Source organism: Protopterus annectens, chromosome 12.part0 (assembly GCF_019279795.1).
Source record: "Protopterus annectens isolate FY-2018-M chromosome 12.part0, PAN1.0, whole genome shotgun sequence".
NCBI lineage: Eukaryota > Metazoa > Chordata > Ceratodontiformes > Protopteridae > Protopterus > Protopterus annectens.
Genome location: NC_056746.1, coordinates 1389857837 through 1389876291, shown reverse-complemented (window position 1 = coordinate 1389876291; position 18455 = coordinate 1389857837). Strand labels below are relative to the sequence as shown.

The following is an 18455-nucleotide window of genomic DNA, read 5'->3' as shown; positions in this document are numbered from 1 at the left end:
ACAGGTCACATGCTCACAGTTTAAAGCATGGCTCACCCTTACATGTATTGATAGCGTATTACATACAGGTCACATGTTCACCATTTAAAGTATAGCTCACCCTTACATGTATGGACAGCATATTACATGCAGGTCACATGCTCACAGTTTAAAGCATAGCTCACACTTACATGTATGGCTAGCATATTATATACAGGTCACATGCTCACCGTTTAAAGCGTAGCTCACCCTTACATGTATGGATAGCATATTACATACAGGTCACATGTTCACCATTTAAAGCATAGCTCACTATGGCATATTACATACAGGTAACATGTTCACCATTTAAAGCATAGCTCACCCTTACATGTATGGATAGCATATTACATATAGGTCACATGTTCACTATTTAAAGCATAGCTCACCGTAGCATATTACATACAGGTCACATGCTCACCGTTTAAAGCAGAGCTCACCCTTACATGTATGGATAGCATATTACATAAAAGTCACATGTTCACCATTAGCTCATCCTTACATGTATGGATAGCATATTACATACAGGTCACATGTTCACAGTTTAAAGCATAGCTCACTCTTACATGTATGGATAGTATATTACATACAGGTCACATGCTCACCGTTTAAAGCGTAGCTCACCCTTACATGTATGGATAGCATATTACATACAGGTCACATGTTCACCATGTAAAGCATGGCTCACCATGGCATATTACATACAGGTCACATGTTCACCATTTAAAGCATAGCTCACCCTTACATGTATGGATAGCATATTACATACAGGTCACATGTTCACCATTTAAAGCATAGCTCACCCTTACTGTATGGATAGCATATTACATGCAGGTCACATGATCACCATTTAAAGCATAGCTCATCCTTACATGCATGGATAGCATATTATATACAGGTCATATGTTCACCATTTAAAGCATAGCTCACCCTTACATGTATGAATAGCATATTACATAAAGGTCACATGCTCACAGTTTAAAGCATGGCTCACCCTTAAATGTATGGATAGCATATTACATACAGGTCACATGTTCACCATTTAAAGCATAGCTCACCCTTACATGTATGGACAGCATATTACATACAGGTCACATGCTCACAGTTTAAAGCATAGCTCACCTTTACATGTATGTATAGCATATTACATACAGGTCACATGCTCACAGTTTAAAGCATAGCTCACTCTTACATGTATGTATAGCATATTACATACAGGTCACATGCTCACCGTTTAAAGCATAGCTCACCCTTACATGTATGGATAGCATATTACATACAGGTGACATGTTCACCATTTAAAGCATAGCTCACCCGTACATGTATGGATGGCATATTACATACAGGTCACATGCTCACAGTTTAAAGCATGGCTCACCCTTACATGTATTTATAGCATATTACATACAGGTCACATGTTCACCATTTAAAGCATAGCTCACCCTTACATGCATGGACAGCATATTACATACAGGTCACATGCTCACAGTTTAAAGCATAGCTCACCCTTACATATATGGATAGCATATCACAAACAGGTCACATGCTCACCGTTTAAAGCGTAGCTCACCCTTGCATGTATGGATAGCATATTACATGCAGGTCACATGTTCACCATTTAAAGCATAGCTCACTATGGCATATTACATACAGGTCACATGTTCACCATTTAAAGCATAGCTCACCCTTACATGTATGGACAGCATATTACATACAGGTCACATGTTCACCATTTGTCATCCTTACATGTATGGATAGCATATTACATACAGGTCGCATGTTCACCATTTAAAGCATGGCTCACCCTTACATGTATGGATAGCATATTACATAGAGGTCACATGCTCACAGTTTAAAGCATGGCTCACCCTTACAAGTATGGATAGCATATTACATACAGGTCACATGCTCACCGTTTAAAGCATAGCTCACTATAGCATATTACATACAGTCACATGTTCACCATTTAAAGCATAGCTCACCCTTACATGTATGTATAGTATATTACATACAGGTCACATGCTCACTGTTTAAAGCATAGCTCACCCTTACATGTATGGATAGCATATTACATACAGGTCACATGTTCACCAATTAAAGCATAGCTCACCATAGCATATTACATACAGGTCACATGTTCACCATTTAAAGCATAGCTCAGCCTTACATGTATGGATAGCATATTGCATACAGGTCACATGCTCACTGTTTAAAGCATAGTTCACCCTTACATGTATGGATTGCATATTACATACAGGTCACATGTTCACCATTTAAAGCATAGCGCTCACCCTTACATGTATGGATAGCATATTACATACAGGTCACATGCTCGCTGTTTAAAGCATAGCTCACCTTTACATGCATGGATAGCATATTACATGCAGGTGACACGCTCACTGTTTAAAACATAGCTCACCCTTACATGTATGGATAGCATATTACATAAAGGTCACATGCTTACAGTTTAAAGCATGGCTCACTCTTACATGTATGGATAACACATTGCATACATGCAACAATTCACAGTGATATTATCTCATTTATTTGCATAATAACTGCACTAACTGCTCTCTGTTGCCATGATATAACAGGTCACATTCTGACACCACTTACAACCACACAGCTATGACATAAATCAATGTGAGTAAAACTTCTATGCTCAGTAAACTTCACAGAATTAAAGAAGAAGCCATGCCGGGTAAAGTACCTCAACAACAACAACTACAAGCTCTCTGTTGTATGTCAAGGAGAGTAAAGCAGTTATCACAGTATACATAAAACTGTGACCTCATAATACTGGAATGGCACAGTACCATCTTCCCAGGATGGGAGGTTTTAAGTTATGAACATAGAAAGCTGTGGAGATCATATGCTACAGGGGTGGAAGATTCCAAGTTCATATGTTGAGGCACAATACATAAACAGGGGGTGAGGCTGTACATAGTACTAACTGCATCTCACAGCCATGTGCATACAAGGGGAGGGGGCAAGACCATAGTTATTTGCATCCTAGAGCAAAGCATACAACACAATCCATGAGAGGAAGCACCTTGAAATCTTCACTGTTTAGGAGATTGAAGTGCAAATGCAGGCCCTCTGTACACATGGCAAGTACTTCCTCAGTAAAGGTGTAACAAACAGGTGTAATCAAGACAATCTTTGGCAGGCACTGGTACAGGATGTGAATGCTACAGCCTTCCATACTAGATCTTTAAATGGTTACTGATATGATACTCTATGCATAGGAAAATGCATGGGACATTGTGACAGACAAACCCACCACAAGTGGTGGAACATAGACACATAAACAGTTCATTGAGGTTAAGGAGTTGTTGGAGTTCCTTGATGGCCAAGAAGACTGGCTCCTCATATTGGGGGGTGGCTTAGATGTGGCAACCAAGCCCCCATGTGTCAGTAGGGGAACACTATGCTGCTGATGTCCATTACACTATAACATCTACCACAGCATAATCCAAGTGAGGGACTCACCAAGTTCCAATTACATATCTGTCCTTTCAAGTACCTTTGGTCTGCAAATGCAACAACCTCTAGGACCAGGTATGTCTGCCAACTTATTTTACAGTGATATTTTTGTAGGTAGCAGTATATTGCCAGAGGGAGTTACCAAGGTGTATGTGTCGGGGCTAACAGTGGTGATGTGTGTTCATGGTTTCATAGGTTCCAGTGAGGGAGGGTTCAGCACAACATTACAACACTGGGATAGTATCAGCATGACACCTTTGGCTAACAATGATAGTAACATGCAAGGTGCACAGTCTGATGTCAAAGTAGCACTGCCTGCAGCCCTACATTGGGAGGAGATGGCCACATCCATTACAGAGGTCCTGTGCAGTGCATAACAGACATCCTGTACCTGACAGTCCCACATGGACTTCGGCTGTGATCTCACTCCATACATCATCTGATATGTAAACCACTTTGGAGATTCACAAAACCCCATAGGCTTGACATATGGAGGGTTACAGCCCACTTTTACTCCAGAACTTTCCCTGATATGGTTGTGAAACTCATAATTAAACATCAGATGTGCAGGTCAGTGACCCAGACACAGATGGTGATAGTCACAGCACTGTGAACATTGAGAAATTGTTCCATGGCTTGCAGGAGTATATGCACCAACTACAGAGTGACCTGGACATTCACCAGCTGCACAGTGATCTGAAGTACAGGGAGAAGAGCACACACAAGTGGGTCTATGTCATATGATCTACTTTTTAGGTAGTTGAATTTCATATGATCAAACTTATATGACTGACTATTTAAAAAGTCAAACTCGTCCCTATTCGCTTAAACAGCAAACTGTCCTGAGATTGCGGTGCAGTGGGGATTGGGGAATTTGCCCTTTTCCCCACTGTAGTGTGATCTCAGAGTTGGCATATATAAATAGCAGGGGATATAGGGGGGCGCAGGGGATTTGCCCCCTGCTAAAATATTGTTGTTGAAAGTTTACATACGTCTGGCTTTTTAAATAGTTGATCATATGAGTTCAATCATATGAAATTTGACTATTTAAAAAGTCAATCACATGACATAAACCCATTACAACTACCATCTGGTCTGTCTCAGCAAGCCATGACGTATGTGACTATGGAAGTGTCTGACTGTGAGGTGATCAAGCATAGCCCATTCAAAGTCAAACTACACAGATTGTTGGTGCAATGGCACCAGTATCACCTGTGGTTACACAGCCTGCCACACCCAGTCGTGGGCACTGTCTTTGCTGTGGGTAATGCCACACTGGGTTAGCAGCCAGGACACCATCATGTTGTGCATTCACAGCCCCATAGTATGACCCCTTCCCTGTCAACTATAGGTACATGGACTGCCCATCCCCAGATGGAAGCATCATCCTAGTAATGAGAGGCGCCACTCTTTAGGTTCAATCCATGGGACACCTTATTAGATTATAGATCCTGTAGTTCTATCACTTCCCTGCTTTGGACTAGATCTTACCTGACTCTGCTAGCTAATGCAGTGGACACCAGCAACAGTCACATTCTGGTAGCATGACTCCAACCTCTGGAAGATGTGGTCCGTGACTCTACAAAGCATCCTTGAGTACATGGCTAATGTGCTTGTGTCCTGTGACCGTACACCAGACTATAATGTTAGTATCTGTTACTGTGTCCTCCTCTCACCTATGCAAGCAATGATAACAGTGTCCTGTGCACCCCCTTGCCTAGGTGGATATGGTAATGTCTGATGCACAGTGTGGCTAGCCCATGTTCTTCCATGCATAGCCTAAGCAGAATACCATATGCATCATTTTATTCTGTGCTGTCTGTCATGGCCCATAGCTGTGGAGCAGACACCACCTCTATACCAGTACTGCAACATACTGCACCTGCTTCTACCTCAGCTGTGGTACTGTTGCTGCATATTCCCTTACTGACTCTTCAACTTGCCCTTCTGCTGTTGTTGTGGCTGGTATAGAATGGTCTTGCCTTTGAAAAATGCCATATTGTGGAGTACTGTGCACATACCAAATATCTTGTTGTATATGTCTGAACTATTATTTGTGTGCCCCTCCTGCAGTGTCTGGGTACTGAAAGTATCCCTTCAGTAGTCCAAATACCTGCTTCACTGTGTTTCAGTTTTTGACATGGGCATGGGTTATAGTCTATTTCTTGCATGGTGTGGGGTGGCAAGTCAGGGTCATCAAACTGGGCTCTAGGGCATATCTGGCAACTTCTACAGCACCCAGCAAACAATGTATTGCAGGTGGCCTGTGAGCACAGGCTTTTTTGTTTGGCATGTGTGTGCATCTACCATCCATGTGACACTATGGGAAGTCTCTCATAGGAAGCATTGGTATAGGCTAGGAGTGCACCGAATGTGTGAATGAGGTGAACAAACTCATTGTAGATAAAGCCTTGTCCATTAAAGACCACTTGGCAGTTTAGGAATTGAAAGGCCTCTCTGTTAATGTATGATGGTTGCACTGGACCTGGTGGGCCATGATAGCAGTGTTGATTTAATCCACAGTTCCAGTGACATAAGGAAATGAGCTATGTCATAAAAGGACTGCATCGTGTTGTTTTTTTTTTTATCTGCTATCCTGGCAACTAGATATGCTCCTCCATATGTTGTAGCATAATCTCAAGGAACTGTTTTAGGATTTAAGATGCTCCTGCCTGCAGTATCCTTAATGTATCCCTTGTCGATCAGTAGAAGGTCACTGTAGGATTGGGTATACCATGGATCTTTCTGCTTGTGGATGGCACATTTAAGTCCCTTACAGTTTCCTGGTCCACTTGGAAATGGTCAATAATCTCCTGCTTGCCTGGAGATGACCTATCAGGCACTGTTGTCCACTGTTGCGAATAACTATGACATGCGACACTGCAAGCATCGTCTCTGGCAATGGCTGCCAACACTTGCTGATAGGCTACTGTTTAACTCAGCTCCCATCATGTACATTCAGAATAGGTAGGTGCTACCATCAGCATGACTATTTCATATTATTCTCAATCAGTTCCCCACTTTATCTCCATTCAGTTACTGAATACACATGACTTATTTGCATAGTCTTCCTCATTTACATAGCATTATGCAGTAATTAGCATGTGCTGCATACTGAGCAGTTTTGAACATTGCGTGGTGGTGCTGTCTGTGCATGGAATTACTCACACTTTGCATGGCCACTTTGCATGCTAATTCTTATCTAATGAAGAGACCACCAAGCCCAGACAGTACCTAAGATTCCAATGCAATCTTAAAAACATAAAATCTTTTTCCACACAGTATTTCTTAAAAATAAAAAAATTGTAGTTTCTTTAATTAATTCAAAATGGCCTTTTCTAAAAAAATGATAACTGAAATGTTGATTTTATCTAATGGTCTTAAGAAAAACACAGACAAGAACATTGTAAATCGGATTCTGGTGATTACAGAATGTGTGTTATGCCAGATTAGTTACCCTTACCCTCTTAACTGTATTGTGTACACACCACAAGAAATGCATACCTAGTAGCGGTTATTCGATGAACCAGTTCGGCATTCCTTATTGGATCTATTCTTGTGTTACATCTGGTTTTATTACCATCTGCTGTGTGTTCTGAATCTGTGATGTTTCTGAGTTCTCTTCTTTAGACTGATACGTCTTATCCTTGCATGTTAACAAGCAAATGCTACAGAATCTTTACTAGGTTCAAAGGTTCATATGTATGTACTACGCTAATGGCCACAAGGGCCTTTTTTAAGCTTACCCATACATCCCAAATCACTGAAAAGATCTAGTACGATTAATCATTAATACTTCTCTTCTGCAGTCATCTCCCCTCTCTGTGAAGTGTGCTCACTCTGTTTAAACGTCTTGGGCTGCAGGTGCACCCCCCACCCTTCAAACTTGAATAAGTACTATTGCTGAAGTGCAATTCCATTGAAAATATTACAAAGGCTTCTCTGCAAGTGTGACTTTTCTTCAAATTAAACGCAATCTGTTTAAATGTCTTGGGCTGCAGGTGCACACCCCCCCCCCCCCCAAACTTGAATAAGTACTATTGCTGAAATGCAATTCCAGTGAAAATATTTTAAAGGCTTCTCTGCAAGCACGGCTTTTCTTCAAATTAAACGCAATCAGTTTAAAAGCCTTGGGCTGCAGGTGCACCCCCACCCTCCAAACTTGAATAAGTACTATTGCTGAAGTGCAATTCCAGTGAAAATATTACAAAGGTTTCTCTGCAAGCCAGCTTTTTTTCAAATTAAACGCAATGTATGTCTTAACTTTCAACATAAAGACTTAATGTTAATGCTTTATATACTGATTTTTTTTGTTTAAAGCATGCACACTTGCAGAGGCCTGTCTAGCTAGCCCAGTTTTCCTAACTCCAATCCTGTAAGACCCCATTTCAGACTCTAGTTGATGACACACTGCTGGGTTCTGTACCTCTCTCTGAGTAGCAAGGCAAAATTTTAAACTTTTATCTATGACTTTTACATCCAACTGTGCTTTATTCCCCAGTTTCATCTGTGACCAGTCAATATTAGACTATTTTTGTATGGCAATAGCTATCCACTTCCAAACTAAACTGCACTACCCCAGAATTAGTAACACCAGAAATAATTAACTTGTGCTAGTTTAGTTTCCCCCCCTTGAACTGTACTGCCATTTACTTAACTGCAGTTCATCTATTCACTTGGTACTCTCTCCATATCACTTACCTACAGTTTGAGTCAATTGATTGCTTGTTTTTGTTTGAACTGGTTGAGAGACCTGTCAATCACTCCCACAGGACTCTTCCTGCAATTAGTCCCTACCCCCCTCCCCCACTAGGAATGCACAGGACAGAAGTTATATAAAGGCCTGTATTCTCTATTATCTGATTGTTTTCTAGCCCACAACCCCTCTTAAGAGCAGCTAACAGGTCTCTGCCCGCTTCGCTCCCCACCCTGCCCCCAATTCTCACCCACCCCTCCCATCATTTTTACCACCAACTACAACACTACTCCCAACTCTAAATCCATCATCTTCCCACTACTACCCCTCCTCTTCTGCTAACATGAATAAGCATACCATACTTATACTCTTTGCATACCCTCTCCTTGCACATCTTACATCTTACCAAAACTCCATTATACCCCCACTCAACCACTTCCACTGTACAACTATTCACTCCATCACTCATGACTCACCCTCACTCTGCTTCTCTCTCACCAACTCAAGAACCATCCCTATGCATCCCCCCACATATTCTATCAACTAAAATACTAAAAATAAATGCATCCCCACAAGTTAACAAAATAACCCTCCCACCACATCTGTTATCGACTGCACCCAATTATAAAGTTTCCCTAAAATGCAAGCTCTTTCACAAGCTGATAAAACTAATAACCTCATGCATATCAAAACTTGCCCTCAATGGAGACATCCACCCCAACCCTGGCTCCTCCATCTCCAACCCCACTTCTAATAATCAGACTAATAACCACATCTCCCAAATCCCAGCCAGTAGAAAACCAGATGACCTCCTTCTGCTAAGCCTAAATATCAGAAGTATAGCCAACAAAGTCCATGAACTCCATGCCACCATAGACTTATACTCCCCAGATATAATCATCCTGACAGAAACCTGGCTAAAACCTCACATTACCAGTGAGCAAATCCTCCCTAGTGGTTACAACATACTAAGACTAGACCGACTAAAAAAGAAAGGAGGTGGTATAGCTATAATATTTAAACAGCATCTAAACATCCAGATTCTAAACTCATCAGCTCCCCAAATTGCCAATGAAGAAATAATATATACCAACCTGAAAATAAACCAAAATAAAACCATCAACATAATAGGATGCTACTTCCCACCTGGCCAAAATATCCCTCAAATAGAAAACCTCCTCAGCTGGACTACCCACCATCTCCCTCAAGAGATCATAATTTTAGGTGACTTCAATATTGATTGGCAATCTTGTTGCAGCAACCATCCAACCCAGCATCTAAACCTTCATGGCTTCACCCAACTAGTCCAGTCACCAACCAGAATAAATAAAAACTCCAACAAGCACACTACCCTGGATTGGATACTAGTCAGCAAGATTCCCCAGTCCTATATAGCAGGCTGCCTATCAGATAGCCTCAGTGATCATTTCCCAACATTCCTACTCAAAAAACACCTATACCAAGTTAAACCTGTCATCTACCATCAAATATGTAAAAACCCCACTTTAACCCAATCACATTCATCTCATCCCTCAAAGAATGTAACTGGCACCCTCTAAATTACCTCAGCCTAGATGACGCAGTCCAATTTTTCAATACTACCTTCCTAAGCATCCTAAATAACCATGCCCCCATACCAGAACCAAAGCCTAACCCTCCCCATGGCTACAGAAAACCACTAGGTCAGAAATGAAAAACCGAGATAAAGCCTGGGAACACTGGTGCAAAATCAAAACCCACTCAGCTAGACAGAAATTCCTAGAACTACATAATAGAGTCAAAAAGCTAATAAAGGAGGACAAAATCCAATACTACCAGTCTGCCCTCAACTCCTCCCAACACAACCCCAAACAATTCTGGACCTCCATACACTCCATCCTCCACCCAGGTAAAATCAATAGCCCTACACCTAACATTCCTCACTCCTCAGAAAATATTGCTACCTCATTCAACACACACTTCACACAAACCGTACTATCACTAGCTAGACAACACAACCCCCCCTCCCTTTCACCCCACACCTTCACCCAGTAATCTCCCCACACTCTTCTAATTTTCTTCCGTTCCTACCTCCAACATAAGAAAACTCTTAACTAAACTTAAACTCACAAAATTAGCAGTAGAAAACCTCCCAAGTGAATTCCTACAAATTGCAGCTGACGCCCTAGCCTACCCAGTATCCATCTTGATTAACCGATCTCTGTCAGAATGCTACGTCCCTACACTATGGAAAATATCACACATCATTCCCCTTCACAAAGGCTGCTCGTCCACAGAACTAACCAACTACCGCCCCATAGCGATTCTATCTCCACTCTCCAAAATACTAGACAGATGCATTCACTCTCAAATCTCAGACTACCTCCTTACTAACAACCTCCTTTCTAATATTCAACATGGTTTCCCACCAAACCATAGCACCACCACTGCCTTACTCTCTTTTACTAACACTATCCTTCACCAATGGCCATCTCTCCTCTGCTACTTTCCTAGACCTATCTAAAGCATTTGACATGGTCCTGCACAAACAACTCCTCTCTGTACAAAATAACCTACCCTTTTCTCAATCAGTCACCAACTGGTTTCAGAGTTACCTGTCTGACCGCCAGCAATCTATTGTATGGCAAAATGACATATCTCCCCAACTACCTGTCTCTATTGGTGTTCCCAAAGGATCCATCCTTGGGCCCCTACTCTTCTCTATTTTCACCAATAATCTAGCCTCTGCCACCAAACATGGCATACTCATACAATATGCAGATGACTCAACCATCATCTGCTTATCCCAGTCCCTACCCAAACTGCAAAAGGTCACACAGGATGTCTTTTCCTCTGTTGAAAATTGGCTATCCGATGCCCAGTTAATACTCAACCCAAACAAAACTAAACTCCTCATCTTCAAACCCATCAAACATACTCAAAACAACTCTCACTTTAACATCACAGCAAAAGACAACACCACTATCCACCCAACAGATCACACCAAATTGCTAGGAGTTGAAATATACATCAATTTCCAATTTGACATTCACATATCCATGACCATAAACAAAGTCCACCAAAAACTAGGAGCCTTATACAGAAATAAGCAACTCCTCACCAAAGCAGCTAGGATTTCAGTTGCAAATTCCCACCGTATCTCCACCCTACTTTATGCCTCTTCAATATATACCAACCTAAGGCAATGCGATCTAAATAAACTCGAGACCTGCAACAACAAAATTGTCAAATTCGCCAACGGGGCATCCTACCACAGTCACCGCTGTCTGTCACTTACTGAACTAGGCTGGCTAGAACTCCCTCACCTCCTTCAATGGTATCAACTCGCACTCGCCCACAAACTGGTAAACCATCCTCTAAATGTCCCATCCCTCCAGTATCTACTCCAATCCTATCTCACCACCAGACCACTACGATCCAGCAACAAAAATCAATTACGGGTTACTAGAGCAAATAACACTGCTGGAGAAGCACTATTCTCCAGCGCTATAGCCAAATTATAGAACACCCTTCCCCCCACAATAACCTCTCTACCATCATGCACCCACTTCAAAGCTTTACTTAAAGCGCACCTATAAACATGCTGGCTATGCCCTTGTAACTCTCCGCTCTAACTTCTCCCACTCCATCTACTCTCTACCTCTCTTCCACCCCACAAACTACCTCTGATTACAGCAAGCTCTGATACTTCCATGCCTATCTACTTATTATATGGCAGTAACTTCTTATTGTAACGATTGTTAATATCTGCTATGACTTCGTGGATAGAACAGTTGCTAGTTATCCACTGAATGTGCTATGTTCTTCATCTGTAACTATGTTTGTAATATTTTAATTGCTAGGATTCTTCATCTGTAACTATGTCTGTAATATTTTAATTTATGGAGCTTTTCTTCCCAGGCCTCCACTGAAAATGGACCTGCGTCCAGTCAGACATTCCTGGTCAACAAATATAAATAAATAAATAAATAAATAAGTGTAAGCAGGGGCTTGGGAGATTAAATATTCACATGCAGGGGCCTGGGACATGAACTATTTACAGGCTGCCTGTGTCCTTTGGAGACATAGGTGCCAAATCAGGGATGAATTTGCTGTTCCCCTTTCAGTTGTCCAAGTTACACTTGAATTGGGTTAGGGAGGAACTCTACTTCACATGGATGGGGAGCCTGCTCCAGAGAAAGGGTAGTCTCTGGGATACATGCCTATCTGTCCAGCAGGTTGTATTTATATGACAGGCAAGGTTTAAGTTTTAGAACTGGCAGTTCCAGTGCTGTTTGTCTTACAGATATATACAGGGCATCCATCAGGGTGGAGTGTATGCCAGGCAGGTATCTTTCCTCAACTGCCTACAGGAGACAGAATGCAGGGATAGGGCCACAAGGTGGTCTGCATAGGACATGTTACTTATGCCCTGTATTATTTTAGTGAGAAACTTCCGTGGGTGTTCTAATTGTTGAATGTGCCTGGTTAGGTACATACCAAAGGGAGCATCATAATCAAAGATAGGTCTGATAAATGCTAAATACAGTGCAACAATGACCTCCTTGGACCTAAATACCATACCATTGTTTATAAGTTGCAATACCTAATATTAGTATCTAATATAGCTAATATAGGAAACCTTGGCTTTGTGTCACATCTAAATGTTAGCACTTCAAAAGTGTCATACACGTACTGCATCATCAGTTATCAGATATAAATACAAGTATCTTGTGATGGGTGAGAACATACAACCTTCTAATTTTTGACATAGTGGTAAGTGTGCAACCTCTCAAACCAGTGCTTCTACTACCTAGAAAGCTAGAACTGCAGTGCTTCATTTTTTTAGTACACATTGTATTACCAGCACTAGTATTGAGAATTACAAATCCCATATCCCCTAGGCTTCCAAGAAAACATATTACTTACAAGTTGTGATGTTACCAACAATCTCAGTGGAAATGCCTTCATCATAAATGGAGAGAACGCTGACAGAATAAGTTGTGAGGGAAGACAGGTTCCCCAGAACTGTTGATGTTGTATCTCCAGCTACATCAGTCTAGAATGAGAAGAAAAGTAAAACAAATCATACACTGGGAAGTAACAGAAATCAAATACAAATTAACCTTTTTCTTAAAATCTAGCATCTGTGGTCAAGCAAATGCCTTTTCTTTCATGTATTTTCTAGTTCAGCATTGCAGTTCATTTCTGAATCATTTTTATTGGTTGAAGCTCCTCCATCCTGTAATTCTCAGGCCTGGCGGTGCCACTACCTCACCTTCTTAATCTAATTCTCTTTAATGTTCTTAACATTCTGTACTTGTCTGTGCAGTTACTGAGATGTGGCTTAAAGTGGCTGAGAGTGTCTTGGAAGTGCAAGGTTTCAGTGCCGTCCACACTTTTACACCAGTAACCACACAGACAAGGACTAAGAGTAGAGGTGTCTCACTATACATTAATGGCACGGATATGTCTAAAGTAGTCAAGCAGGATAACATGTTGGAGTTCCTTCACGTGCAGATCACCATAGAAAAAATCCTGTATCATATCCTAACCAGCTATAGGTCACCTTCCATGTCCTAAGAAGCTCACAGTGCATACTTGGACCTACTGGTGACACTTGCCATCCAACCCAACATCTACTCATGGGAGACTTTAATTACTGCCTATAGACTGGGAGTCCTACTCGGCCTCAAATCTGCAAGCACAGAGATTCCTGGACTTTGGAAATACAGACAACCTTGACCAAATAGTGAATGCGCCCACTAGAGGCTCCAATATGCTGGACTTTATGCTCACACATATGGGAGAATGCAATGTCTCACCCTACCGGGTAAGGTCTGACCATAAAGCTGTCTCTGTCAAAAATCAAAATCAGCTTTGTAATTTCATCAGCTTTGTAATTTCATTAAAACCAGTAACAGGAACTATTCCAAGGCAAACTACCTTTTATTAAGCAATGGTTTGTCATAATGCAATGCCCCTCCATACCTAGAGAACACAGCAGCCTATGCCAAATTGCTCTCAGAAACTCTGTACAACCATGTCAATGGCTGCATAGAGAATGCTGTATCTACCAGACATAAGCCTAGAACTACCCCAGAAACAAACCATCCTGGTGATATCCCAAATTAAACAAGATATACAATAAAAAAAAATGATAGTAAAAATCAGGAAGGGTAATTTCCATAAAGTTAAAAAAATCTCTCATCAAACTAAGTAGGCAACTAAGATGGCTAATTAGGTCAAGCAAAGTCAACTTTGAGGTCAACATAGTCTCCCAGGTGAACGATAACCATAAAGCCTTCTTCAGCTATTTCAAAAACCTCAAAGGTAGCACCTAGCAATGTGCTGAACTGGTGGTTAATGGTGCCACATTCACAGAGCCTGGTGATATAGTGAGTCTGTTAGCTGACAAATTCAATTCCAATTTTACCTCCCATCCCCAACCATTTCCCTAAAAAATACTCTCAAACTTAACCCCTCAAACTATAACTAGGGAGCATGTACTGACTGCACTTGCTAAAGCTAACAATACATTCTTAATAGGCCCTGTTAACATCCCAGGATGCATACTGATCAGTCTACAATATGACTTATCAGGACACCCTAGAGCCATTCTTTAACAATAGTCTTAAAACAAGCTGTGCACCACATGAATGGAGGACTGTGACAGTCTTCCCCCTTCATAAGGCAGGACCTTCAGCAAATCCTTAAAACTACAGACTCATTAGTCTGACTAGTCTTATTTGCAAAACCATGGAAAGAATTGTCATGGAAATTATCAACAAAAACACAGGAGACCTCCACACACTAGATCGAGACCCAGTTTGGCTTTGACAAAGGAAGGTGATGCTTACAGAATCTGGTGGATTTCTTAGAAAAAGTCACTAAGGCAATGGATGAGAGGAAAACGATGCATACTGCCTACCTAGATCTGGCTAAAACAGTTGATATAATACCCCACTGGGCCATTGTCAACAAACTTATGGAACTAGGTATAAACCCTTTTATAACACTCTGAACAGCTAGATGACTCACTGACAGGACTCAGGAGGTTAGAAATGGTGAAGCCACCTCAACAAAGAGGCTGTTCACCAGTGGAGTACCCCAGGGCTCTGTGCTAGACCCACTCTTCTCGGGCATATACTTCTTAGATATCAATGTCAATGTCAAAGGCCACTGGCTAGCCAAGATTTCAAATGCATGATAGAACCTGTTGTGAAATCGTCCACCCCTGGGTAACTATATCATCAATAAAACACCCCTAAAAGTTGATTCAGTAGTCAGGTATCTCAGAACTCATGTAGACAATAACCTATCCTTCAACCAACATGTGTCTAAGGTAGTAAGGAAATGTTTTTATGTTGCTTAACTTATAAGCAAGGACATGGCATCTAGGTCCAGAGAGGTCATCATATCACTTTCTTGGCCCTTTTAAGACTCATCGTAGAGTATAATGCCCATTTCAGTATGTATCTGACTAGGCAAATGCAACAACTGGAATGTCCACAAAGGTTCTTTACATAAAGAATACAGGAAGTAAACACAATGTCCTACAATTAAATGTCACCAAACAATACTCTCAGCAGCTTATGGCAGATAGTCCAGTACCCAAATGATGTATACTTAATTTAGCTACTGGACTATCTGCCATGAGCTGCTGAGAGTATTGTTTGGTGAGAGTTATTTGATGTTTGTACAGATGAGCAGTGTCTTTCGGTGTGGGGTTTTGTTTTTTACTTTCACAATGTCCTACAATGGTCACCTCAATGCCCTGTCTCTTTACTCAGTATCCCACAGGCATCTGAGAGGTGGTCTTTGCCTACTTGATGAACCTTTTGAACAGCTGCAAAACAAACAGCATCAGAACTAATAAATTAAAAGACCTAAATTTTGCTTGTGACATAAATAGGACATGTTAAAGAAATAGAGATGTTTGTCAGAGAATTCCCATTCTCTGGAACAGGCTCCCCATCCATGTGAAGCAGAATTCCTCCCTATTCCTATTTAAGCACAATTTGGACTAATGTATGGGCAATTGGAAATTCACCCCTGGTCTGGTGCATATGTCTGTGATGGACAGAGGCAGTCAATAAATCACCCCCCTATAATAAATCAGATTTGTGGGTCACTTTGGGCATCACAGCTAGGTTTAAAAGCTTATAAGGCCTTAGTAGTCATTGGCTTAGTATACACTTATGAACCTGTGAAACCTACGATTATCAAACACATACTAACGTGTTTGTTATTAATATAATTATTTGCACATGGCGTTCCCATTCTGACACCAATCCTTTATAAATAATATACACTATAAAACAAAAGCACATTATTTGTTAAAATCATTTCAAGACAGACACATCAGATTAATTTGAGTAGTATCCATATCAGCATTACATGACAAAAACAAGCACTCTCTATACCAATTGCATTAGGAATAACTGTGAAAAGAGAAGTAACATCCAGTACAACAAAAATGAAATCAAACAAACCAAAGTTGCTATACCATTCATAAAAATAAACTATCCTGTATATTTTAAAATATATAATTCATTATTTAATAAGGGTCACAAAACTTTCTCTACATAGACATTGGTTCAGTTAACCATGTACGATACAATTGGACTCACAGTGCAGTGACTTAAAATGCTTATGTAATCTGGGTGACCTATATATGGCAGGAACAGGAGCACAGCTCATCTGCTCAGTATCTGGTGGTGTTTCATTTTGTGTATTTGGACTTTGTTGTTCCACTAGGTTTTGTACCAATACCGTTTTTCTTTCTCTTGTTCCACAGTGGTACAGCGGTAGCGTTGTTACCTCACAGCAAGAGGTTCTCCTGTTCGATTCTCAGTGTGGCTTGGGAGTGCCTTCTGTGTGGAGTCTGCATGTCCTCCCCGCGGTTGGGTAGCATTCGAAAGACATGCGTGCGTAAATGGTCGTGCCTTTGTTGAAGGTTGGGCATCGAGCTGGCACCTCAGCGTTTCGTAAAAATCTACTGCCAATCATTGGCGGACCGGAGTTTTGCTGTGGCAACCCCTTACCAGGAAAAAGCCGAAAGACAAACAACAACAACCATTTTTCTTTCTCTTCCCATTTTTGATTAAAGAAGTCCAGTGATGCACACATCATTTGGTCTGTTATACTGAATATAATGTACATACCTCTCAACCGTACAGATTTTCTAAGAATGCCCAGATTTTTGCCTCATAATTTTAGTCTGTTTTTCATAAAGTTGTGTTTTTTCTGGTAAATCTGTGGCAAATCATTAAACACTGAAGTCAGAAAATAGTGACAGACATTTGAGTTTCAGACTTCACACCCTTCAGACAATGCATGCTAATACAAAATGTGTTATTCTGTCAACGTTCTATGTTTGTAAGAGCGATATTTAAAAATTGTCCCTATTTGTGGGCCTGTACCCCTCCATTCTTGATGGCTTTGTCCAGATTTCTTGCTTGAAGAGATTGAGAGGTATGATTGCACATGATATATTTTCTATACATTCAATATATTATAATATGTTTAGCACATCTATCATGCAGAAGTAATGAATGAGATGTGATTCACCAGTGTAGCTAAGGATTTATAAATAAGAACTGAAAACGGGATGCTTTGGGAGAAGCACTACAGGCAGGAACAGAACGGTGGTACAAGGAACATTATTACAGGTGGATGGAGAGTGGTGATAATGCACAAGGCAGTATCATCACAAACAGGTGGAGGATAGTGTACAGGAGAAGATTATGACAGACGTGTACAATGATGACAAATTACAGGGAGAATTATCACATACATGCTTTGGTGATAATATACAAAGGAGAGCTCTCACGGCATATGGACAGTAGTCATAATGAACAAGGAGAATTATTACAGGCATGGACGATGGTGATAATGTATATGGGAGAACTATCATAAACTCATGAACAGTAGTGATAATGTACAAGGATGATTATCACAGACATATGGACACAGGTGATAATGTACAAGGGACAATTATCACAGATGTCTGGACAGTAGTCATCATGTAGAGGGGAGAGTACTACAGATATGCGGACAGTTGTGACAAGTTACAGAGAAGGTTATTACAGATGCATGGACAATGGTGAGAATTATCACAACCACATGAACAGTTGTGATAATGTACAGGAAAGGGTGATGACAGATGTGGACAGTGGTGATAATGTAGAGAGAGGATTATCATTTATTTATTAATATTTGTTTACCTGGAAAGTCCAACTTGGAATGAAGCCAATTTTCAGCAGAGGCCAGG

General features: G+C 40.9%; 1 protein-coding gene across 4 annotated transcripts in view; it reads right to left on the bottom strand.

Moving 5' to 3' along the window:
- LOC122817233 (collagen alpha-1(XIV) chain-like) overlaps window positions 1-18455 on the bottom strand; it is a 950064-nt gene that overhangs the window by 496086 nt on the left and 435523 nt on the right. For all 4 annotated transcript variants that reach the window (XM_044090454.1, XM_044090451.1, XM_044090453.1 and 1 more), the window contains exon 16: window positions 13109-13238. In XM_044090454.1, coding sequence (XP_043946389.1) covers window positions 13109-13238 — 130 coding nt within the window. The remainder of the gene's footprint in view (window positions 1-13108; window positions 13239-18455) is intronic.